The sequence below is a fragment of the Myotis yumanensis genome, unplaced genomic scaffold (assembly GCF_028538775.1).
Source record: "Myotis yumanensis isolate MYYU_CA2020_CCGP unplaced genomic scaffold, mMyoYum1.0.hap1 SCAF_5, whole genome shotgun sequence".
NCBI classification, from domain to species: domain Eukaryota; kingdom Metazoa; phylum Chordata; class Mammalia; order Chiroptera; family Vespertilionidae; genus Myotis; species Myotis yumanensis.
In genome coordinates, this window is record NW_027223756.1 from 102,238,882 (window position 1) to 102,265,424 (window position 26,543).

General features: G+C 49.1%; 1 protein-coding gene and 1 pseudogene across 1 annotated transcript; one reads left to right on the forward strand and one right to left on the reverse strand.

Moving 5' to 3' along the window:
- Nucleotides 1-10,049: 10,049 nt before the first annotated feature.
- LOC139010010 (glyceraldehyde-3-phosphate dehydrogenase-like) lies at nt 10,050-11,090 on the forward strand (annotated as a pseudogene).
- A 13,214-nt stretch (nt 11,091-24,304) lies between these two features.
- On the reverse strand, nt 24,305-24,814 carry CBY3 (chibby family member 3). Its single transcript, XM_070417033.1, has one exon. It carries the CDS (start codon nt 24,812-24,814, stop codon nt 24,305-24,307), a length of 510 nt encoding a protein of 169 aa, XP_070273134.1.
- Between the last annotated feature and the right edge of the window lie 1,729 nt (nt 24,815-26,543).

Here is a 26,543-nt window from a genome sequence, read left to right on the forward strand (position 1 = left end):
TGCTCTGGGAAGCCCGTCGCCAATGACGTCCCCCGCTAGCCAGATCAACAAGGACAACCAAACCGCCGACTTGAGGACAGCTGAAATCCCTTAACTAAAAAGGCCAACAACCTTCTACAGGAGCAAGGCTCCTCGTGCACTCCATCCACTGTGTTTATAGCTATGCTCACTATCATTGCTTATCAGTCTTCCGAGTCTTAAACAACCCAATCCGAGAGGTGGCTGCTGATTTACATGAGCTATCTTTTAAAAAATAAAAAGGGGAATTGCCAGGAGCCAGTACATCCTTGCTGCTTGACATAGTTGCTGCAGGGAAGAAAAATCTGCACAGCATATGTTTCAAGGGATCTGGCATATATGGCATACTGTTCTTAATATGTTTGCTCCCCTTCTTGGCGCTGTGTATTTTAACCAAGGTCACCTCTCCGAGAAAGGTTGTTTCCCCAGGTAGGGATTTTTCCCTGAAGTTAGGGAAGGAATAAAACCCCTTCACTAAGTGCCAGGCAGGTAGTTAATCACTTTAACTACGAACAATCACGCTTAAGCTACATAATCTTTACTCGCTGGAATGGACATAAGAAACGCCCTAACCTTTGGAATAGAAATTGACAGGATTAAAATCAACTGGTATAAATACAGATGTAACAAGACAACAGGAGACAGAACCTACACACAGAACCTAGAGACAGAACCTAGGGAGAGAACATGGCAAAAGATCCTGGACAGAACCTGGCTACAGAACTTGGCTGGAGAACCTAGACAGAACATGGCAAGAGATCCTGGACAGAACATGGCAGGAGACCCTGACAAGAGAACCCGGCTATGATGATCAACTGAACGCTGTCTCTGTGTCATTCCTTCTTCGCCGACTCCGTCCACACCTTTGGGGACCCCTGGATCTGCTGGGGTTGGACCCCAGCACTGCCCCCATCAGCCCATCCCACCACAATAGGCCCGCAGCCCCTCCCCTTGCCAGCCCCACCCCTGATCGCCGCCCCCACCCCAATAGGGGTCAGGGCTGGCCACCCAACCTCCTGCAGCCCCTTCCCCTGGCCACCCCACCCCAATAGGGGATGGGACTGGCTGCCCAACCTTCTGCAGCCCCTCCCCCCAGCCGGCCCTGCCCTCTATGGGCTCCCATCACCCTGATTGGCCCACAGCCCCTGCCCCTGGCCAGCCCCGCCACTGATCACCGCCCCCACCCCAATAGGGGTCATTGCCGGCCAGCCAACTTCCCACAGCCCCTTCCCCTGCCCAGATCAGCCCCCTCACCCCAATCAGGGGCAGGGCAGGCCAGCCAACCTCCCATGACCCCTCCCTCAGGTCCCTGGCCCCCAACTGGCAGCCAGGCCACTGCCCACAGCCCCTCCCCATGGCCAGCCATGCCCCCAATCAGTCCCCCAATCCCAATGGAGGTGGGCATGGTAATTAGCCGTACGGCCACTACCCTTCCCATTGGCTAATCAGAGAGGTATGCAAATTAACTGCCAACCAAGATGGCGGCCGGCAGCCAGGCAGCTGACTCGAACAGGGAGGCTTGCTTGCTTCAGTGACGGAGGAAGCCAAGCTTCCCTGCCTGCCTTGCCGGCCTCTGAGCTGCAACTCTAAGAAACATTGTAACAAATATAGAAGCTAAACCAAACCCCAGAAACCTGCTTTAGTCAGCCAGGCTTCAGCCAGCAGGATGGCAACATTGTTTCAAATACAGAAGGTAAACAAAGGCCAGAAACCTGCTTTCAGCAGCCGAGGCCTCAGAACTAAAGCTGGCCCAGAATAAGAAAAAAAGGAGCAGTTGGGAGCTTCAGTCAATCGCCAGCCTGAAAACAGCCCTCAGCTCCTCACCCAGACTGGCCAGGCACCCCAGTGGGGACCCTACCCTGAAGGGGGTGTCACCAGCTGCAAACAGCCATCATCCCCTCATCCAGGCTGGCCAGGCACCCCAGTGGGGACCCCCACCCTGATCCAGGACACCCTTCAGGGCAAACCAGCTGGCCCCCACCCGTGCATCAGGCCTCTATTCTATATAGTAAAAGGGTAATATGCCTCCCGGCACCGGGATCAGCAGACAGGGGGCAGCGCCCAAACCCCCTGATCACCCTGCGGCTCTGTGTGTGACAGAGGGCGGGGCCACAACCTCCCTATCCGCCCTGCTCTGTTCGTGACAGGGGAAGGCGCCCCAATCCCCTGATCAGCCCTGCTCTGTGTGTGACAGGGTGCGGCGCCCCAACCCCCTGATCGGCCCTGCTCTGTGTGTGACAGGGTCAGTGCCCCAACCCCCCCCCATGGGCCCTGCTTTGTGTGTGACAGGGGGGAGCTCCCCAACCCCCTGATCGACCCTGCTCTGTGCGTGACAGGGTACAGAGCCCAAACCCCCCTGATTGGCCCTGCTCTGTGTGTGACAGGGGGCAATGCCCCACCCCCCTGATCGGCCCTGCTCTGTGCGTGACGGGGTGGCGCTGCAACTTCCCTATCGACCCTGCCTTGAGTGTGACAGGGGGCGGTGCCCCAACCCCCCAATCGGCCCTACCCTGAGCGTGACTAGGGGTGGCATCGCAACCTCCCAATCCGCCCTGCTCTGTGCATGACAGGGGGCAGCGCCCCAACTCCCCAATCAGCCCTGCTCTGAGCCCGACCAGGGGCTGCACCTAGGGATTGGGCCTGCCCTCTGCCACCCAGGAGCAGGCCTAAGCCAGCAGGTCATTATCTCCCGAGGGGTCCCAGACTGCGAGAGGGCACAGGATGGGCTGAGGGACCCCCTCTCCCCCCCCCGAGTGCACAAATTTTTGTGCACCGGGCCTCTAGTGTATAAATAAGTGGAACAACAAATCAATGTTTATCTATCTATTTCCCTTGCTCTCTCTCTAAAATCAATCAATCAATCAATTAGAGGAAAAAAAGAAAACAGGACATGTGACCTAAAACTTATGAATAGTGGTTCAGCCTCACAAGTACTCAGGGAAATGCAAATTAAAGCAGTAGTAGGATTGAGTCATGTCCATAGTCCTTTATCCCCAATCCAAAATTCACAGTTCTCAAAATCAGAAAGCTTTTTGGACTTTGTTAAATTTACGTGCTCAGCCCCAGCCAACCAAGGCCAGGGAGTGGCTCTACTGTGAAGAATGCAAGTTAGGATTTGGATTTATCACTGAACCAGCTGCAGTTCTGTTGGCAAAGAAGCAGAAGCAGTTGGCCCTAGCTGGTTTGGCTCATGAATAGAGCGTTGGCCTGCAGACTAAAGGGTCCCAGGTTCGAACATGCCTAGGTTGCAGGCTCGATCCCCAGTAGGGGGCGTGCAGGAGGCAGCCAATCAATGATTCTCTCTCATCATTGATGTTTCTATCTGTCTCTCCCTCTCTCTTCCTCTCTGAAATCAATTAATTAAAAACAATTTTTTAAATTAAAATAAAAAAGAAGCAGAAGCAGAGAATAATGTTACACAGGCAGCCCAATGTTGGCTACACAATGAGAAGGGAGAAAGGAAGAACAGTTGAAAGATGGAAGAATTACCCAAAAGACTAAATTAAATCCAGATTGTCACTATTAGAGAGCAAGTTTGCCCTGTTTCCCTCCAATACGAGTGGGGCTCAGAGCTCATAAGTCGAAAACAGCTTCGTAGCACCCCCAACTTTCAGTTAGTCTTTGAAGGAGTCACCTCAGTCAACAGCCACCCAATCAATCAACCAACCAACCAGCCAGGAGGCAGGCAGCATCCCACCCATGCTGCACTGAAGCCCCGCCTTCCTCACCCTCCACACCTTTCCCCCTGCTGTTTCCCCATTCCGGGCTGAGTCTGTTGACTGATAAGACAGAGTGTTTGGTCCTGGAATTCAATATTTATTTTAGAGTTGAATTATTACTGAGTCAAATGAGTCTGTGAAATGTAAGGCTTCCCCAAGACCCTGGGCCAGTATAGCAGGTAAAGGACCGCTTCTTGTCAAGCCCAAGGCGGTGCAGAGTCACTGGAAGTGTGGGGGGTGGAGCGGGGGGGTGAAGGCACCTTCCAGCTGAGCAACAGGAACCAAAAGTCACACGTCACAAGGAGGGAACCAGATCGGGGAGGAGAGGAGGGAGTTCAGGCAGTTGGTCAATGACTCTTTCAGGGCCAGACCTCAATGCTGGGTGCTTCACCAGCTGTCCCACGGGGGCCTCCCAGCAATCCCAACCCTCCCAGAAGCAGGCTCAGAGGTGTGCACAGGCAGAGACCAGCCGCCCGGCAGAGCAGAACCCGACTCCAGACCATGTCCAAACCCAGAGCCCTTTCCATTACCCGAGCCGGTTCGATGGCCCAGGGCAACTGGCCAAAGGGAACACTAGAGGAGCTGTGATCTGGGGGAGAAGCCCTGGGCTCCTGGCTACTGAGGCACCCAAGGAAGAGGAGTCACCCAGAATCTCAAAGCAGCCTAGGGGCACATAGGAACAAATAGATCCAAGGCCCCGCCCGCCCGCCCACCTCAAGGAAGGTGCTGCCCCCACAGGAGGCGCAACGCGGCCCAGGATCCGCATGACCAGCAGGGGGCGCTCTGTCCCCGCGCTCCAGGCCCAGCCGTGGGGAAGGCTGTGAGTGGCTGGGCCTGGGGAGGTGACTCAGCCCCGCGAAGTCCTTCCCTTGTTTGTGCAGTGAAAGTGGTTTAAACCTATGACTACTGATTCCCATGTGGAATCGGTAAGGATTTTTGCTTTTCGTTTTAAGCTCTGCTATTTAAATACTAAACATACTGCTTGACAAATTTGTGAGGTCGTATTAATGTGGCGGCGTGCACTATTCTGTACCTGATTTGGCTGCGTTCTCCGGACAGCAGAGCCTGTGAGGAGCTGACTCAGGAGGTGACAGTAGGAAGCGTAAGCGGCCAGGAGAGGAGAGGAGAGGAGCGAGAGCCAACACAAGCCCGTGCTACCAAGGTGACCTCCACGCAGCGCCCCACACACACTCTGGGGGACCTTATGAACTGTGTCTCAGAACGCCCTCCGGGGTGGAAGAGGAGGAATTTAGCCACTTTCCACTCCAGCACCGGTCGGAAGGCATATTGTGTCCAGTGGCACGTGTGCAAAGCCTGCCCAGTTTGGTCTCCCAGGGGCGTTGGAAATGAGAAAAGATGCACTGACCTCCCAACTCCCCCGGGAAAGGGACCTAAAGGGAGCAGGGGACCTAGGAAACCGTTCACCATTGAGGCAGAGCTCGTCCCGTCGGGGCTGTGGGTCTGCGAGGGATTCTGGGAAGTGGGATGGCTCGGCTAGAGGGTGAAGGCACGTGCAACTTTGATGCATGTTGTCAAATTTTCATAAACAGCAGGTCAGGTTGTACCATTTATATATATATATATTAACTATATATATACTAATATATAATATATATAATATATATATATAATTATTGATTTCAGAGAGGGAGAGAGAGATAGAAACATCAATGATGAGAATCATTGATCGGCTGCCTCCTGTACGCCCCCCACTGGGGCTGAGCCCGCAACCCAGACATGTGCCCTGACCTGGAATTAAACCATAACCTCCTGGTTCATAGGTCGACGCTCAACTACTGAGCCACGCCAGCTGGGCAGGTTGTACCATTTTGCATTTTCCCTATCAACTTATGTGAATGCCAGCTTCCCCACAGCATTGCCCACAGAGTATGTTGCAAACCCTTAGGTTTTAGCTGAGCAATGACAACTTAGTGCATTTTTATTTTGGATTTCTGTTATTATAAGCAAAATTGAGCATCCCACCTTATTCACAAGGCTTTTCATTGCAATATTAATTGTATTGCAAATTATAGGAAACACAAAACCACAATGAGATACCATCTCAGACCCATTAAGATGGCTACTATTTAAAAAAACAAGTGTTGGTAAGGATGTGGATAAATTAGAACCCTTGTGCACTGTTGGTGGGAATATAAAATGATGCAGCCACTATGGAAAACAGTATGGAGGTTCCTAAAAAAATACTATAGAATTCCCATGTGATCCAGCAATTTCACTCGCTCCCTACAGAATTGGAAGCGGGGTCTCAAAGAAATATTTGCGCACTCATGTTTGTAGCAGCACTGTACATAATGGCCAAAAGGTGAAAGAAACCCCGGTGCCCACTAACAGATGAATGGATAAACAAAACATGGGAAATTCAGACACATGTTCCGACATGAATGAAGCTTGAGGACATGATGCTAAGTGGAAGGAGCCAGATACAAAAAGACACATGATGTGTGATTCCACTTCCTTACGGTACGTAGTCAAGTTCTTAGAGACAGAAGTAGAGTGGTGGTTACCAGGAGAGGGAGGAAGGAGAAATGAGAAGTTGTTGTTCAGTGGGTATGGAATGTCAGTTTTGCAAGTTCTGGAGACGGATGGTGGTGATGGCTGCACAACAATGAGAATGCACTTCATGCTATTGAACTGTACTCCTAAAAATGGCTAAGATGGTAAGTTTGTATTATGTATATTTCACCATAATTTTTTTAAATATATTTTTTATCGATTTCAGAGAGAGGAAGAGAGGGGATCAATGATAAGAGAGCAATATTGATTGGCTGTCCCCTACTGAGGATTGAGCCCAAAGCCCAGGCATGTGCCCTGACTGGGAATTGAACCATAACCTCCTGGTTCATGGGTCCACACTGGCCGGACCACCATAATTTTTTAAAAAGAAATAATCCAAACATTGAATAAATGGTGGGATAGATTATGCTGCACTCACCCGGTAGATTACAATACAGCTATGAAAAAGAATGAAGAGTATCTGTCCATCCTCCTGAAATGTGACTAGGGAAACAGCCAGGGCCTTTACAGTTTTCAGATATGGTACAGTATCTGAGAAAGGGAGTAAATACAAATATATGTGCTCACATTTTCAAATAGAAACAATGAAAGGATAAATAAAAAATTAATATAGGTACTTACCTAGAGCAGCGATTTTCTTTTTTCTTTTTTTACAATATTTTTATTAATTTCAGAGAGGAAGGGAATGGGAGAGATAGAAACATCAATGATGAGAGAGAACCATTGATTGGCTGCTTCCTGCCTGCCCCCTACTGGGGATCAAGCCCACAACCCAGGCATGTGCCCTGACCTTCTGGTTCATAACCACGGAGGTACACCAGCCAACTAGAGCAGCAGTTTTCAATCGTTTTTATCTCATGGCTCACATAAACTAATTACTAAAATTCTGCAGCACACCAAAAAGTAGATAATTATTTTTTTTATCTGACCCCCCCCCCAAAAAAAGGTATAGTTTTGATTTATTCACATTGGATGGCTATTATTGTGTTGGCTGTTGTCATTTTTTTTACTTGACAGATCTAAAGGAAAAGAGGTCAGTGCCTCTGACTAAATAGTCAGTTGTTGCATGTTTTCCACTGGCACACTGGCTGAACATCGCTGACCTGGAGGGAGAAGGAGATCAGGGTAGAGCGGCAGCGTAGAATGTGCACACAGTATTTGAGAAACTTACTCAATATCCAGTTAGTTGGATTGGCTGCTCTGCAATCTCGATAGGCAGAGCCTGAGAGGGGCGTGGGTGGCTGTTTTTGAGATTTATCCCACTAGGATGGATATAATTTTTAAGAAAGAAAACAACAAGTATTGTTGAGGGTGTGGAGAAATTGGACCTATTAAAAAAGAAAAAGGAGCTGGAGGTCACATGTCTTTACCTGAGATAAGAGGGATTCTTCCCTCAAGGGAGGGGCTTTCCCACCAACGGGGGTGGTTGCCCCAGTTGCCAGCACATTGATCTTGCCTCTCCCTGTGCTTGTGGACTGGTTTGGTTATCCTCTGGGTGTCGGGATTCCATCTGATAGCTTAATGGGATGGATAGAAATAACCTCAAGGAATTTGTGCCTGGCATCCTCACCAAGCAGGAAGAATTGAGGACTCTCAGAGCCCCACAGTGGAACCCAGCTCGCTCCTCGCTGCTCGCTCCTCGCTCCTCGCTCTTCGGCAGCAGACCGGAGGCTTCTAGCAAACTTTAGCTGGTCAACACCACGATGGACAGGTTTGCCATAGGACGCACTCTTAGGAACTGGGTGTCTGTTCTCTCACTTTATAAAATGGGGAAGTTAAACCAATCAGTCTTATTTGATATATTAGATTACATAGGAAGCGTTGGCAAATAAATTATGCTAAACCTTTGATTATTTTGATAGGTTGTTCATATAAATGTTATAGAAATTATATAAAATTCCTAAAATTCTGACATTTTGGTAAATTAAAAAAACAACACTTAGTCTTTCTCTGTCTCTTAAAGTTATAACTCTTATCATGTCTTTAACATGCAAACACCTAAGAGCTAACTATAACATTGCCCACAGAGACTGAAGGCGGGGGAAATAAAGAGATCTTTTTTTAATCCTCACCTGAGGATATTTTCTTCCATCGATTTTTAGAGAGTGGAAAGGAGGGAAGAAGGTGGGGGAGGGGGAGTGAGATACTTCAGTGTGAGAAAGACACATCGACTGGTTGCCTCCTGCACGCTCCCCAAGCTGGCCGGGGATGGAACCTACAACCCAGGTATGTGGCCTTTGGTTCTCCAGCCAACGCTCTAACCACTGCTCAGTGGCCTTTTATTTATTTATTAAAAAACAACAAAACATATATTCTCTCACAGTTCTAGAAGCCAAAATCCAAAGTCAGTATCACTGGGCCCAAATCAAGGTGATGGTAGGGCTGGAGGATTGAGAAAGAATCTATTCCGTGCCTCTTCTAACTTCTGGTGGTTGTTGGCATTCCTTGGCTTATGTCTGCATTGCTCCAGTCAAGGGCAAGGCCTTTTAAAAATATGACTGTTTGCCCAGCAGAGAGGCTTAGATGATTGGGCGCCTTCCCATGCACAGAAAGGTTGCCGGCTTGATTCCTGGTCAGGGCACATGCTGGGGTTAGTGGGCTTGGTCCTCTGTAGGGGGTGTGCAGGAGGTAGCTGATTGATATTCGCTCTCACATTAATGTTTCTCTCTCTCTTTCTTTCTCTCTCTCTCTTTCTCTAAAAATCAATTTTTAAAAATCTTTAAAACACACTGTAGACCCTGCCAAAATTAATTTGTAAAACAGCTGTAGTGTTTACAAAACTACTAGAAAATAATAAGGCCCTAGCCAGTTTGACTTAGTGGATAGAGTGTCGGTCTGGGGACTGAGGGGTCCCGGGTTCAATTCTGCACATGCCGAGGTTCCGGGCTCGATCCCCAGTGTGGGGTGTGCAGGAGGCAGCCGATCAATGATTCTCTCTTATCATTGATGTTTCTATCTCTCCCTCTCCCTTTCTCTCTGAAATAAAAATATTTTTAAAAAAAGAAAATAATGATGAAATGAAATGACTGTATATGAAAAATAGGACATGTTTTCAGTAGAAAAAGGTATAAAGTATAGAGATGCACTGTTGTTGAGGGAAAGGAAAATAGAATGTATTTTTTTAATAAGGATATAAAGCAGTGATGGCGAACCTTTTGAGCTCAGTGTGTCAGCATTTTGAAAAACCCTAACTTAACTCTGGTGCCATGTCACATATAGAATTATTTTGATATTTGCAACCATAGTAAAACAAAGATTTATATTTTTGATATTTATTTTATATATTTAAATGCCATTTAACAAAGAAAAATCAACCAAAAAAATGAGTTCGCATGTCACCTCTGACACACGTGTCATAGGTTTGCCATCACTGATATAAAGGATATGGGTGGTTTTTGGTTTGGTTTGGTTTTGGATTTTTGTTTTTGTATAAAAAGAAATAGAAAAGTAATTGTGTCCTAAAGTAAAATCATTGTTGCAAAATAAGACAGGAAACGATACGACAAAAACTGAAAGTTATATATAAGTTGCAGAAATTTTGTGGAAGTTGCAGAAGGTCCATGGAGGAGGGATCTTGAGAAAAGAGTTTTATAGATGGTCAAAGTAAGTAAAGTTGGAATAGATAGCTAAGACAATTGCATTCTTTATATGTATGTATGTGAATTGACCAGCTCTTCAACCATAGCCATTAAAAAAAATATCTGGCTCTCTGCTCCTCCTGTTCCTCAGACAGCCTCTCCTCCTGCGCTGTGCCAGCAGCCACAGCCCTGAGACACGATGGTGAAGGTCGGAGTGAACAGATTTGGCCGCATCGGGCGCCTGGTCACCAAGGGTGCTTTTAACTCTGGCAAAGTGGATATTGTCGCCATCAATGACCTGTTCATTGACCTCAACTACATGGTCTACATGTCCCAGCAGGATTCTACTCATGGCAAGTTCAAAGGCACAGTCAAGGCTGAGAATGCAAAGCTTGTCCTCAATGGAAAGTCCATCTCCGTCTTCCAGGAGCGAGATCCCGCCAACATCAGATGGGGTGATGCTGGTGCTGAGGATGTTGTGGGGTCACTGGTGTCTTCACTCCCATGGAGAAGGCTGGGGCTCACTGGAAGGGTGGAGCTAAGAGGGTCATCACCTCTGCCCCTTCTGCGGCTGCCCCCATGTTTGTGATGGGTGTGAACCATGACAACTCCCTCGAGACTGTCAGCAATGTCTCCTGCACCACCAACTGCTTGGCCCCCCTGGCCAAGGTCATCCATGACAACTTCAGCATCCTGGAGGGACTCATGACCACAGTCCGTGCCGTCACCGCCACCCGGAAGACCCTGATGGCCCCTCTGGGAAGCTGTGGTGTGATGGCCGAGGGGCTGCCCAGAACATCACCCCTGCTTCTACTGGCGCTGCCAAGGCTGTGGGCCCGGTCATCCCTGAGCTGAAGGGAAGCTCACTGGCGTGGCCTTCCGTGTCCCGCCCACAGTGTCGATTTTGGATCTGACCTGCCGCCTGGAGAAAGCTGCCAAATATGTGACATGAAGAAGGGAGTGAAGCAGGCGTCAGAGGGCCCCTCAAGGGCATCCTGGGCGACACTGAGGACCAGGCTGTCTCCTGTGACTTTAACATGACACCCACCCCTCCATCTCTGATGCTGGAGCTGGCATTGCCCTCAATGACCACTTTGTCAAGCTCGTTTCCCGGTCTGACAATGAATTTGGCTACAGCAACAGGGTGGTGGACCTTATGGTCCCCATGGCCTCCGAGGAGTAAGAACCCCCTGGACCACCAGCCCCAGCGAGAGGAAGGGGGCCCTCAGCTGCTGGGGAGTCCTGGCCCCAGATCAATCCCTCAACACACTGAGAATCTCCTAACATCCACAGTTTCCACCCCAGACCCCCTGAAGAGGGGAGGGGCGTAGGGAGCCCCACTTTGTCGTGCACTATCAATAAAGTTCACTGCACCCAGAAAAAAATAATAAATAAATATAAATAAATTACTTTCATTGTTGATAGTCCCCTTTAACATGGCTATTTTAAAGTTGTTTTTTTAATCATTTTCAGACAATTATTTGATGCTTTGGCTTCAAAGATTCATTTTTTAAAAACCTGACAAGAAAAAAACAATTAATAAATACTCTAAAATATAGGCTTCTGATAAATTTAAAAATGGAACACTAAACTGGGTGGAGATTTACAGAACTCTGAGGAAAACTCAGTCATAAAACTACTAACAAGAAGGTCAATTAGAATTATTTACATGTGGCCCTGGTCTGATAGATATAATGGTTATAGTGTCATCCCAATACAACAAGGTTGTGGGTTCGATTCCTGGTCAGGGCACCTACAAGACAACCAGTGAATGCATAAGTGGAACAACAAATCAATGTCTCTCTCTCTCTCTCTCTCTCTCTCTCTCTCCATCCTCTCGCTCTCTAAAATCAACTAAAAAAAATCCCAAACAATTGATAACATGGGACTAAATAAACTTATGGGGATAATTATCCTATCTAATAATAGACAAACATGGTAATTGACCATACCTTTGCTACGCCTCCCATTGGCTAATCAGTGCAATATGCAAATTAATGGCCAACAAAGATGGCGGCTAATTTGCATACTGCAGGCAGGGCAGGACAGCGCCATCATGCCTGCCCTGCTGCCATCCGGGCCTGCTATCTGCGACCCGGGGCGGTGGGTGTCCAATGTGCAACTTGACCCGGGGCGGCCAGGTGGTGCAGCAGCAATCGGCTGGCCCGCCCGGATGACATCGGGGCATCCCATGTGCGACTCGACCGGGGACAGCGGGGCGGGGCAGCATGGCTCCTCTGTCACCCCAGCTTCCTCATCACAGCTCCCTTGGGGGCCTAAGCCTTTAGTTGGACATCCCCCGAGGGCTCCCTGGCTACCAGAAGGATGTCTGACTGCAAGCTTAGGCCTGATCCCCCAGGGAGTGGGCCTAAGTCGACAGGTGGACATCCTCCAAGGGGTCCTGGACTGCAAATGGGCGCAGGCTGGGCTGAGGGACCCTCCCCCCCAGTGCACAAATTTTTGTGCACCGGGCCTCTAGTCCTATCTAATAAAAGAGAAACATGGTAATTAGCCGTACCTCTGCTACCCTTCCCATTGGCTAATCAGGGCGATATGCAAATTAACTGCCAGCCAAGATGGCGGCCGGCAGCCAGGCAGCTGAAAGCGAACATGAGGCTTGCTTGCTTCAGTGATGGAGGACTCCAACGTTCCCCGCCTGCCGCTGCCGGCCTCTGAGCTTGCAGTTTGAAACATTGTTACAAATATAGAAGCTAAACAAAACCCCAGAAACCTGCTTTTAGCCAGCCAGGATCACAGAGCTGGAGTTGAAACAGTGTATCGATTATAGAACCCAAACAAACCAGATAACTGCTTTCAGCAGCCGAGGCCTAAGAGTTGGAGCCAAGCCTCAGAGCTAAAGCTGGCCCAGAATAAAAAAAAAAAAAAAAAAAAAAAAAAAAACAGAAAAAAGGAGCGGTTGGGAGCTTCAGTCACCCACCAACCTGAAAACGGCCCTCAGCCCCTCACCCAGACTGGCCAGGCACTCCAGTGGGGATCCCCACCCTGAAGGGGGTGTGACCAGATGCAAACAGCCATCATCCCCTCATCCAGGCTGGCTAGGCACCCCAGTGGAGACCCCACCCTGATCCAGGACACCCTTCAGGGCAAACCAGCTGGCCCCCACCTGTGCACCAGGCCTCTATCCTATATAGTAAAAGGGTAATATGCCTCCCAGCACCAGGATCAGTGGAGCTGCGAGGCCTCCCGGCACCGGGATCAGCGTGACAGGGGGCAGCGCCCAAACCCCCTGATTGCCCTGCAGCTCTGTGTGTGACAGGGGGCGGGACCACAACCTCCCTATCCGCCCTGCTCTGTTCGTGACAGGGGAAGGCGCCTCAACCCCCTGATCAGCCCTGCTCTGTGCCTGATAGGGGGGAGCTCCCCAACCCCCTGATCGCCCTGCGGCTCTGTGTGTGACAGGATGCGGCGCCCCAACCCACCTCCCCCCAACGGGCCCTGCTCTGTGTGTGACGGGGTAGAGCCATAACCTCCCCATTGGCCCTGCCCTGAGTGTGACAGTGGTGGCGCCCCAACCCCCTGATCGGCCCTGGTCTGTGGGTGATAGAGGGCGGTGCCCCAACCCCCTGATCTGCCCTGCTCTGTGTGTGACAGGGGGCAGTGCCCCAACTCCCCTATCAGCCCTACTCTGTGCGTGACAGGGGGGAGCTCCCCAACCCCCTGATGGGCCCTGCTCTGTGCGTGACAAGGGGGAGCTCCCCAACCCCCCTGATGGGCCCTGCTCTGTGCATCACAGGAGGTGGCGCTGCAACCTCCCCATTGACCCTGCCTTGAGTGTGACAGGGGGTGGTGCCCCAACCCCCCAATCGGCCCTACCCTGAGCGTGACTGAGGGTGGCATCGCAACCTCCCGATCCGCCCTGCTCTGTGCATGACAGGGGGCGGAGCCCCAACTCCCCATTCGGCCCTGCTCTGAGCCCGACCAGGGGCTGCACCTAGGGATTGGGCCTGCCCTCTGCCACCCGGGAGCAGGCCTAAGCCAGCAGGTCGTTATCTCCCGAGGGGTCCCAGACTACAAGAGGGCACAGGCCAGGCTGAGGGACCCCCCCCCCCACCCCCGCGAGTACACAAATTTTTGTGCACCGGGCCTCTAGTATCCCAAGAAACCAGAAACACCAATCAGAAAGGATATATGCACCCATATGTTCATAGCAGCACAATTCACCATAGCTAAGATCTGGAAACAGCCTAAGTGCCCATCAGTAGATGAATGAATTAGAAAACTGTGGTACATCTACACGATGGAATACTATGCTGCTGTAAAAAAGAAGGAACTCTTACCATTTGCAACAGCATGGATAGAACTGGAGAGCATTATGCTAAGTGAAATAAGCCAGTCAATGAAGGAAAAATACCACATGATCTCACTCATTCATGGATAATAGAGACCTTTAAAAACTTTTGAACAATAATAGATACAGAGGCAGAGCTGCCTCAAACAGATTGTCAAACTGCAGCGGGAAGGCCGGGGAGGTTTGGGGGGCAGGAGGGAGGGGGGTAAGAGATCAACGGAAGGACTTGTATGCATGCATATAAGCATAACCAATGGACATAAGACACTGGGGGGTAGGGGAGGCCAGGGGATTGTCAAGGGCAGGGGGAAAAAAAGGACACATATACAATACCCTTTGTAATACTTTTATCAATAAAAAACATAAAATAAAAATTAAAAAAACAATGAAAAAATATATATATATATTTTATTGATTTTTTTACAGAGAGGAAGGGAGAGAGATAGAGAGTTAGAAACATCAATGAGAGAGAAACATCGACCAGCTGCCTCCTGCACATCTCCTACTGGGGATGTGCCCGCAACCCAGGTACATGCCCTTGACCGGAATCGAACCTGGGACCTTTCAGTCCGCAGGCCGATGTTCTATCCACTGAGCCAAACCGGTTTCAGCTGTTTACCTTCTGTATTTGAAACTTTGTTGCGACTCCAGCTCTGAGATCCCAGCTGACTGAAAGCAGGTTTCTGGGGTTTTGTTTAGCTTCTATATTTGCAACAATGTTTCTTAGAGAGCAGCTCAGAGCCCAGCAGCAGCAGGCGGGGAACCTTGGCTTCCTCCATCACTGGAGCTAGCAAGCCTCCTGTTCGCATCAGCTGCCTGGCTGCTGGCCGCCATCTTGGCTGGCAGTTAATTTGCATATCTCGCTGATTAGCCAATGGGAAGGGTAGCGAAGTTATGGTTAATTACCATGTTTCTCTATTATTAGATAGGATAGTGCTGCTATCAACATAGAGGTGTATATATAATTTCTGGTAGGTGTGTCTGGATTCTTAGGATATATTCCCAGAAGTGAGATCACTAGGTGAAATGGCAGTTCCATACTTAATTTTTTGCAGAAACTTCATACCATTTTCCATAGTGGCTGCACCAGTCTGCATTCCCACCAGCCATGCACTAGGGTTACCTTTTCTCCATATCCTCACCAGCACTTGTTGTTTGTTGATTTATTGATGGTAGCCATTCAGGCAATACCTCATTGTAGTTTTAATTTTGACCTCTGTGATGATTAGTGAGTTGAGCATTTTTTCATACATCTCTTGGCCATCTGTATGTCCTCTTTGGAGAAGTGTCTATTCAGGTCCTTTGCCTATTTTTTAATTAGATTGTTTGTTTTCCTGTAAATTAACCTCTTATCATTGAATCTATACATTGCTTTGGGTAGTATGGATATTTTAATGATGTTGATTCTACCAATCCATGAACACGGTATATTTTCCCTCTTATTTATATCTTCCTCTACCTCTTTTCTCAACATCCTGTAGTTTTCTGAGTACAGGTCTTTTACCTCCTTAGTTAAGTTTATTCCTAGGTATGTTAATTTTTTTGTTGTAATGGTAAATGGGCTTGTTTTTTTAGTTTCTCTTTCTGTGAGTTCATTGTTGTATAAAAATGCCATAGATTTCTGGGTGTTAATTTTGTATGCTGCTATATTGCTGAATTTATATATTAAATATAGCAGTTTTTTTATAGAGTCATTAAGGTTTTCTATGTACAATATCATGTCATCTGTGAATGACAGTTTTACTTCTTCTTTTCCAATTTGGATGCCTTTTATTTCTTCTTCTTGTCTGATTGCTATGCCTAGCACGTCCAATACTATGCTGAACAGGAGTGGCGAAAGTGGGAATCCCTGTCTTGTTCCTGTTCTTAGGGGAAATGGTTTTAGTATTTGCCAATTGAGTATGATGTTGGCTGTAGGTTTGTCGTATAAGGCTTTTATTATGTTGAGGTATGATCCCTCTATTCCCACTTTGCTGAGAGTTTATATCAAAAAAGGGTGTTGGATTTTGTCAAATGTTTTTTCTGCATCAATTGATATGATCATGTGATTTTTTTCCTTAGGTGTGCTGTAGCACATTTATTGATTTGTGGATATTGTACCAACCTTGCATCACCAGAATAAATCCCACTTGATCCTGATGTATGATCTTTTCAATGTATTGTTGGATGCAATTTGCCAATATCTTGTTGAGGATTTTAGCATTTATGTTCATCAGGGACATTGGCCTATAATTTTCTTTCTTTGTGGTTACTTTATCTGATTTTGGAATTATGATAATGCTGACCTTGTAAAAAGAGCTTGGAAGTCCTCTTGAACTTTTTGCAATAGTTTGAGGAAGATAGGTGTTAGTTCTTCTTCGAATGTTTGGTAAAACTCACTTGTGAAGCCCTCTGGTCCAGGACTTTTGTTTGCTGGGAGTTTTTTTTTTTTAATTTATTTATTTTTATTACTGCTTCAATTTCATTAGTTGTTGTTGGCATATTCAGGTTTTCTGATTCTTCCTGATTGAGTTTTGGAAGGTTGCATGTTTCTAGGTATTTCTTCATTTCACCTAGGTTGTCCAATTTTTTGGCATATAGTTAATAATATTTTCTTTAATATACTTTGATTTCACAGAAGAAGGGAGAGATAGAAACATCAATGATGAGAGAGAATCATTAATTGGTTGCTTCCTGCATGGCCCCCACTGGGGATTGAGCCTGCAACCCAGGCATGTGCCCTGACCGGGAATTGAACCATGATCTCCTGGTTTGTAGGTCGACCCTCAACCACTGAGCCACACCAGCCGGGATCTATTTTTGTTGTTGTTAATCCTCACCCAAGGATATATTTTTGTTTTTCCACTGATTTTTAGAGAGAGTGGAAGGGAAGGGGAGAGACAGAGAGAGAAATATTGATGTGAAAGAGACACAACGATTGGTTGCCTGCTGCCCGGGCCCTTATCTAGGGCAGGGGATCAAACCTCTAATTGAGATAGGTGCCCTTGATCAGAATCAAATCCGACACTCTTCAGTCCATGGGCCAATGCTCAAAGCACTGAACAAAACAGCTACATCCATGATATTTTTTTTACAATCCTTTGTATTTCTGTGATGTCAGTTGTTACTTCGCCTACTTTTCATTTCTGGTTTTATTCATGTGGGTCCTCTCTCTTTATGAAATATTACTGGATTTTAATCTTTGTCTTTGAGATATAAGATATTTTTCTACTGAACTACCTATAACCTACAGCAATTTGGTAAGTTATACCTCTGTAAGCAAAATCAAACACTTACCTTTTTCTATCTTATTCCTCCAAAATATCAGGTACTCTTTTTTTTTTTTTATATATTTTATTGATTTTTTACAGAGAGGAAGGGAGAGGGATAGAGAGTTAGAAACATCGATGAGAGAGAAACATCCATCAGCTGCCTCCTGCACACCTCCTACTGGGGATGTGCCCGCAACCCAGGTACATGCCCTTGACCGGAATCGAACCTGGGACCTTTCAGTCCGCAGGCCGACGCTCTATCCACTGAGCCAAACCGGTTTCGGCAATATCAGGTACTCTTAACTAATCCATGTGTTACCAAATTTTTTTAAAAATATATTTTATTGATTTTTTTACAGGGAGGAAGGGAGAGGACTAGAGAGAAACATCAATGAGAGAGACACATTTTTTAAAAATATATTTTATTGATTTTTTACAGAGAGGAAGAGAGAGGGATAGAGAGTTAGAAACATTGATGAGAGAGAAACATCAATCAGCCACCTCCTGAACACCCTCTACTGGGGATGTGCACGCAACCAAGGTACATGCCCTTGACCGGAATCGAACCTGGGACCCTTCAGTCCGCAGGCCTACGCTCTACCCACTGAGCCAAACCGGTTAGGGCCCAAATTTTAAAATGTTGGCTCTTAGATTCATGTTTCTCAATTTAATATATCTTTATTGATTTCAGAGAGGGAGAAATAGAAACATCAATGATGAGAGAAACTCACTGATCTGCTGTCTCCTGCATGCCCCCCATGGGGATGGAGCCCGCAACTTGGGCATGTGCCCTGACCGGGAATTGAACTGGGACCCCCTGGTTCATAGGTCGATGCTCAACCACTGAGCCATGTTGGCTGGGGTTATCTCTTCCTTGCAGGCAGGAATCTTAGGGAAGTTTTCAGGGGAGGGTTTCAGCAGAATAGTCATCAGTTTTCTGGTGTGTTCCTTAAGGATCATGGTCTCCACTGATTGGTCAGTGTCAGGGCAGGGGGGCATTATTGCAGCTGGTCCTGGTGTTGTCCACTTGGTTTTGTTGCTTTTCAGGTCTGGAACTGAAATATAACTGAGGCCTAGATGTTATCTCTAGGCCTAGATATATCTGTCTCAGTTTCCCTATTCACTTGCCCTGGCTTACTGGTCACCATCGTCTCCAAATGACACTAGAACGCCCAGTTCCACAGCAGTATCTCCTGCTGTCAACTGTGGCCGACAGGGGACAGCCACCAACAGCTTCTCAATGACTCAATGACCACATCTCTGTCATATTCCCTAGTGCCTTAGCAAAGAGAGCGTCCTCTGGGCAGCTCCCAGAAAACAGAATCAAATGGCAAATCTTGTTTTCATGGAATAAGCCCATTCTCACATTTGCACTTTCCTGAGCCTTCAGGCCCCTAATTGATTGATTGATTGATTGATTTTAAGAGAATCGTTTATTGATTTTTAGAGGGGGGGGGAGAAACATCAATGTGAGAGTATAACATCCATCAGTTGCCTCCTGCATGCCTTCTAGCAGGGATTAAGCCCACAACCAGGCATGTGTCCTGACCCACAACATTTCTGTGCACAGGACATGCCCAAACAGCTGAGCCACGCCAGCCAGGGCTTTAGGCCCCTTCTTTATAACTCGGCCAAGGCAGTTCTGGCATCTCCATTTCATTGACTGGGATCTCAAGTCTCTTATGTATATTCACCCAAACTTCCCCATTCCAGGCCGCAGGGTCCCATTTCTTCCCTTTAAAAGCCCTGACTCTAGTACAGGAAAACTGTTGAGGATGCGTGGTCTCCTTTGCAGTTTTGCTGCCTTTGTGATTAAATCAGGGGCCTCCCATAATTTCAGTACATTGCCTCCTGGCTGCAGAAATGAGCATTTTTTTTTTTTGATGTGTTGCATTAGGACAGCAGTCGCCAACCAGTGGTCCGTGAGGTCCGAAAGGTTGGTGACTGCTGCCTTCGGAGACTTTCCGGCTTGCACAGCATGGTCGGAGTTGTGTGGGATAACTTGAGTCATTCTTTCTTTAAAGTTTCTAAGGCAGTTTTGAAAAGCTAGCCAACTCCATAATCCTTGTAATTACAGCTGCCTCCATATCTTTCAAGTGACAAAGTTACTGCCTAAACAAAGGTTTCCCCTCAACTTCTCGTTCCATCCACCAGATGTTAGAGTCTTGTGCTTCAGGACACTACAGGTATCGCCACGCCACTCACTCACCATCGTGGAGAGGCCTATGTTGCCTCCAAAGGGTGGGTGATCTAACTACCTTAGCTTGAATCCTCATAAAAGCAGAGCCTCAGCCCAAACTGGTTTGGCTCAGTGGATAGAGCGTCGGCCTGTGGACTCAAGGGTCCCAGGTTCAATTCCGGTCAAGGGCATGTACGTTGGTTGCTGACACATGTCCAGTAGGGGGTGTGCAGGAGGCAGCTGATCGATGTTTCTAACTCTCTATCCCTCTCCCTTCCTCTCTGTAAAAAATCAATAAAATATATATTTTTTAAAAGAATAATCTTGAAAAAAAACAACAAAAAAACAAAAGCAGAGCCTCAGGCATGCTCTCCCGGGAGCTCACCCCTGCTTTCTTCCCCACAGGCATGCATCTCCTAAACGCTAAGAGATATCCTCCCCCCACGGCCCCCACCCCCAGACTTGCAATCAGGAAAGCAAGGGGCAGTGTCAGCTTGTCCTGGGCTAAACCCCTGAACCGATCTCCAAGGCCCCTTTTCTCTAACTTTCCAGTGAGCCAAAGCAGCCAGCCCCACCGAGGCTCTCTCCTGTTGCTTCTATTCGAAGCCCTTCCTTCTTGCACTGTTCCCAGCTTTAATGCATGTATTCTCAAATTTATTTAAAAAGAAAAGAAAAGAAAAGAAAAAAGCAGAGCCTGAGCCTAGAACTTGGGTGCAGTTTATTTGATAAATGATTCCAGGAAATGAGAGGAGTGAGGAGAATGACAAAGGCAGATGGAAAATCCAACAAAGTGGTCCCTTCCTGGTTGAAGGCTGCCCAGAAGGCACTCCCAGGCTGTGCCTGTGGGTTGAGAGCGCTTGAGGCTTAGGGGAAAGCCTTGAAGCAGAAAAGCAGACACTTGAAATGAGGCACTGACTGTGTACACAGCCATCCACTATAATCGCAGCTAAAATCAGAGGTGGGTGTTCAGATGTAACCAGAAGTCCCAAAGCCCCTGGTACACCTTCCCCACCTCTAGAGGATTAGAAATCTGTGACAATGTCAAAAGCCAAACACTTTCTACTCCCTGGGACTCAGGTACCCATCTTTTGTGGACCTCTGCTCATTCCAGAAATATTTGGAGGGGGCCTAATAAGTGTGGAGCACTTTTCTATATTGAGATACAAGAGACAACAGAATAAAAAGCCCCATGGAGCTTACATTCTAGCGTGGGGGGGGGGGGGGAGAGGAAGTAGGCTGATGATAAAGAAAATATATAGCATATCAAATAGTGACAGATGTTAGAAAACAAAGCAGAAAAAAGGATAATTTGTGCTAGTTTGTTGGGGGTGGAGAGAAGGCATGCTTTTTTATTTAACTTTAAGCATCAATTTGTTGTTCCCCTTATTTATGCATTCATTGGATAATTCTTTTTTAAATCTTCATCAGAGAATATGTTTTAAATTGATTTTTAGAGAGGGAGGAATGGGGAGAGAAACATGGATATGAGAGAGAAGCATCAATTGGTTACCTCCCATATTCCAGTATGCACCCTGGGAATCAAACCCACAACCTAGATATATGCCCTGACCGGGAATCAAACCCACAACCTAGATATGTGCCCTGACCGGGAATCAAACCCACAACCTAGATATGTGCCCTGACCGGGAATCAAACCCACAACCTAGATATGTGCCCTGACCGGGAATCAAACCCACAACCTAGATATGCGCCCTGACCGGGAATCAAACCCACAACCTAGATATGTGCCCTGACCGGGAATCAAACCAGCAACCTTTTGGTGTATGGGACGACACTCCAACCAAATGAGCCACCACCATCGATTCTTTTTTAATTTAAAAAAATTTTAAAAAATATGTTTTTATTGATTTTAGAGAGAGGGAGAGGGAGGGATAGAAACATTAATCAGTTGCTTCCTGCATGTTCCCTATTGAGGATCAAGCCCACCACTCGGGTATTGTCCTGACCGGGAATCGAACCAGTAACCAGTGACCTCTTGGTGCATGGTTACAGAAGAGTGTGGTGTCGTAGAAGCCAAGTGAAGACACATGTTTCAAGGAGGAGGAGGGATCCACTGCTGATGGGTGGGCCAAGATGAGGATGGGGAATGGCCAAAGGACGCAACAACACTGGAGGTAATGCATCCTTGACAAGAGCAGGCTAGAGAGAGTGTGGTGGTGGTGGTGGTGGTGGTGGGGATGGGGAGGGGGTGGGGTGAGAAGTTTGAAATTGAGGGGGATTAAGAGCAAAGAAGGAGGGGGAGGAATTGAAGACAGAATATAAGTAGCTTTTTGGAGTTTTGTTATAAAAGGAAGTAGAGAAATGGGGCAGCGGCTGGAAGCTAATGGAGAATCAAAAAAGTTTTTCAGAAACACCGACCTGATACACCAAGGTCAGCGGTTCTCAACCTGTGGGTCGCGACCCCTCTGGCGGTCGAACGACCCTTTCACAGGGGTCGCCTAAGACCATCCTGTATATCAGATATTTACATTACGATTCATAACAGTAGCAACGTTACAGTTATGAAGTAGCAACCAAAATAATGTTATGGTTGGGTCACAACATGAGGAACTGTATTTAAAGGGCCAGAAGGCTGAGAACCACTGACCAAGGAGTTAGTTTGATCCCCTGTCAGGCAACATACAAACATCAACCAATGAATGCAATAAATAAAACAACAAATCGATGTTTTTCTCTTTCTAAAATCAATTTTAAAAACTAAAAAAAAAAAAAGATTTTTCCAAGATGGGAGACCAGCCAGGATCTCGACTCCTATTTCTCATTTTTTCTCTTGCTGTAGACAAATCTACAGCCTTTTTCACCTTCCTCCTCAAGCCCAAAAGTATTTTTGCAAAGCTTAACCTCCAGAGGGTTCTGAGCTGGAGGGAGTGGAAGTCAGAGTCCTTTCTTCCTGCTTTTTGCTTTCACGTCCCTCCCCAGGGCAATGAGCTTGGCCAACTCAGTCAGGGTGTGGAACTCCAGAGCAGAAAGGACAAAGATGTCTCATGGGCCCCCACACAGGAAGTGAGCAGGAACACCCAGGTGCCCGGCCCTGTCTCACGCCCATGTGGCTTCGCTGCTGAGCTGTTTTCGCTGAATAAAGTCTCTCCCTTCACTGGAGAACATGTGAACATGGCCCTAGGGCAGTGGTTCTCAACCTGTGGGTCGTGACCCCTTTGGGGGTCGAATGACCCTTTCACAGGGATCGCCTAAGACCATCGGAAAACACATATATAATTACATATTGTTTTTGTGATTAATCACTATGCCTTAATTATGTTCAATTTGTAACAATGAAAATACATCCTGCATATCAGATATTTACATTACGATTCATAACAGTAGCAACATTACAGTTATGAAGTAGCAACGAAGATAATTTTATGGGTGGGGGTCCTCGGCATTAGGAAGGTGGAGAACCGCTGCTCTAGGGAAATGGGCCAGAGTCCTAGGACTCAGATTTCTGGAGGAAGCCAAACAGCCTGTCCCTATTCCGGGAGAGGCTGCAGATTGCAAGGGCCAGTGTCATCACCTTCGTTGCACTGCGACGGTCACTCACAAGTACAATTCACTCCATGCAGCACCTTATATACTGTGTGTGTGTGTGTGTGTGTGTGTTGGGGGCGTGGACTCCCCCACATCCTGGGAGAGAACATGGTCTAAAAATGGCTCTAGTAGAGCGAGATCCAAATCAGACCGACTGAAGGAGAAAGGAGTGAAGCTGACCAGGAGGTGACAGCCACAGTCAGCTCAACACAACTGCTGCTGGACAGAATGAAGGCCCAGGGAGGCCAAGTCTCCCCGGTTTTCTGGAGAACACAGAAAATCTGGATTTTTAACGTGAAATCATCCAAATTCTTTTTTTTTTTTTTAATATATTTTATTGATTTTTTACAGAGAGGAAGGGAGAGAGATAGAGAGTCAGAAACATCGATGAGAGAGAAACACAGATGAGCTGCCTCCTGCACATCTCCTACTGGGGATGTGCCCGCAACCCAGGTACATGCCCTTGACCGGAATCGAACCTGGGACCTTTGAGTCCGCAGGCCGACGCTCTATCCACTGAGCCAAACCGGTTTCGGCTCATCCAAATTCTTAAATGTTGGCAACTAACACAAAATTTTAAAATAAGGTGAGTTGGTCAAATCCAAGAAAAGGAGGCTTGCAACGGAGAAGCGGTTCGCCAAAACCCAAACAGCCAGGCGAGGAGGCGGAGTCCAGTTTCCTGAAAGCTTCTTTCGGGCACAGCTTCCGGGTCGTAAAATGCACTCACCCTGGGCTCAGGCTGAACCCCTCCCCGCTCGGGGCGGGAGGGCCAAGTGCAAGGTCGCCCACCCCGCCGGCTGCGCCCGCCTCGCCGCGCCCTGCATCCCAGAGCGCCCAAGGCTCCCGGACTCCGGACTTCGCCCTGCGTCCCCCGGGCGAGAAGGTCACTATCTGTCCCCCTGCGCCCCCCCCCCCCCCATTTCCACACACTCACCCCCCTCCCCACCCTCCTCCCCACCCCACCGCCTGCTGCAAGCCCGACTCCCACCCCGTCCCCAGCGGGTCACACACAACTGTCCTGCTCGGCCCTCCCGCCCCCTCCCGAGACTGCCTGCGGCGGTCACCTGCCCACCCCGGGCTCCAGAGGCCGGTCCGCGGGCGCCCGGGCCCCTCGCGCGGGGCTCCACAAACGCGCCAGGCGGCTGGGAGGGGAGGCGCGCGCACCGGCTTTATTGTGTCACCAGGACTCGCGGGTGAGGACGCCGCCCGCCCCCTCGCGCCTGCGCCGCGTCCTCGGCCGGGCGCGCGGCCGGCTGGCGGGCCTCGTCCGCCTGCTCCAGCAGGTGCATGCGCGCCGTGGTCTCGGTGAGCATGTCCATGAGCACCTCCTGCTGCAGCCGCAGGTAGTTGTTCTCCTCCAGCAGCACCTGGCTGCTGTGCCGCACCTGCGCCTTCCAGCCCGCGGCGGGCGGCGAGGGCAGCACCGGCCTCGACCGCCCCGTCGGGCCCTCGGCGGCCCAGCGGCCGCTGCGGAACACGAAGGCCCGGTCGCCCAGGCGCGTGCGCGGCGGGCCGTAGCCGAGCCCCAGCTCGGCGTGGCGCGTGCGGTGGTCCAGCAGGTAGAAGGTGGACATGGAGGAGACGCGGCGCAGCGGCGGGCGCCGGGGCGAGAAGCGCTGCGAGAAGTGGTCGGCCCAGAACTGCCGCAGCCGCTCCCGCAGGCGGCTGGCGAGGTCCATGGCCGGGCACCCGGAGGCCTTCAGGTCGAGGACCAGGTGGGCCCCGGCCGGCGTGTGGGCGCCCGGAGTGGAGAAGCGAGGACGCTGGTGGACGCGGCTGCGCCCCGGCCTTGGGACCCCTGGTGTTCTGAATGAGGAAAGCAAGTCAGGGGCTCTGCCCGGGGAGAGCGTCCGTCCGCACAGCCCGAGATGGGAATTTGTTCTAGGGGAGCGAACAAGAGGAAGCTAATATATGGCGTCATGGGCCGGAGTCCCTAGAAGGTGAGAATTGTTGAGCAGCCTGCTCGGTGACGCCTGCCCCCTCAAATCGCGTGGCCTGGTGGACAGGTCTTGGCCACTGAGAGCCCATCCCTGCACAGTCCTACTCACAGCAGTCCCCCGAAACCATCTTCCCAAAGGCTGCCCTGGGCTAGGCCCTGGGGACAGAAATGCCAATGAAGAACCAGACCCCTGCTCTCTGAGCCCTGGGTGGGGGAGGAGGGAATAAGACAGGCACTTCAAAGATGTGCGGGACTTTGCCAGGAGGGTTGGGGGGTGGATAAGGGTGAGTGAAGAGCCAGGCAAGGCTTGCATGGTCCAGAGGCAAGGCTTGCATGTTCCAGAGGTGAGGAGGAACTTGGGGTGGGGTTGGTGCCCAGTACTTAGCTGGGAATAGCAGGAGAGGGAGCTGGGCGGGCGGGAGTGCACAGACTTCCCGCTGAGGGGAAGAGGGCACTGCTGAAGGCTTCCAACGCCAGGGCCGGGTCTGGGCCTGCACAGTATTTGGTAGGATGTCTAGCACAACCAGCAGCATGATTGCCCTCATCACTGAGTTATTCTGCAACCTCGAACTAGCACCTGTTCTGTGCCAGGCCCTGGTCGGGGCCGGGGGTTGCAGCCTGCGTCTGCCTTCAAGATGCTGCTGGTCCGGCTGGGAAGCCAGACGTGTTTGTGGATAGTTCACAGTCCAGCGTGCTTGGTGTCATCCAGGGGCATGTGCCTGGGCGAGGACCTATGCTTAGGGCTTGAGGTAACAGTTCTGCAGACTACACCTGACTTTGGTCCCAAGCAGACCACATCCTCAAGGAAGCTAAAGTCCGAAAGCAGACAGGTCCCATTCTCCTTCTCCCCCTTCCCCACCCCTCATCTCCCTGTAAGTGCTGATTCTGTTGTATGTGAGAAGAGGACTAGATGCTCTCTTAAGTTCCTCTTCTCCCCGTGAAGTGTGAAAAAGGGAAAGAACTCTGGGGCGGGGTCCCTCTGTCATGCCTTCATTAGTTCAACACACGCTTATTCCTCACATATAGCTGGGTAGAGGCTGGGCGGTGCTCTGTACTAGCTGTGGCTCAGGGACACATCTTTGAAAGCCTACAGAGGACCCAAGAGGTACAACCAGGCTCACACTTGAGGTTGCATCTTTCCAGAGAACCCTTCCCTGAGAATCCTCACTGCGTGTTGTCCCACACCTGGAGGCTGCGTTGGAGGTGCTGAGCTGCTGCCCCAGGCTTGGCACCGTCTCTGAACCACTCAGCTGATGTCCACCTGTTATGACTCACAATGCCTCCAGGCCAGATCAGCCCGCAACAAAAGAGGTGTTGCCTGCCAAGCCATAAAACAGACCCTGGGCTCTCCTGTTTTTATTCAGCACCTTTACTGAGTGCCTGCTGTGTTGGAGGTGCTCCTCTGGGGATGTGTGGAAGCTGTCCTTCTTGGGGGGAGGGGGTCAGCACAGCCTGAGATAGGAATTTGT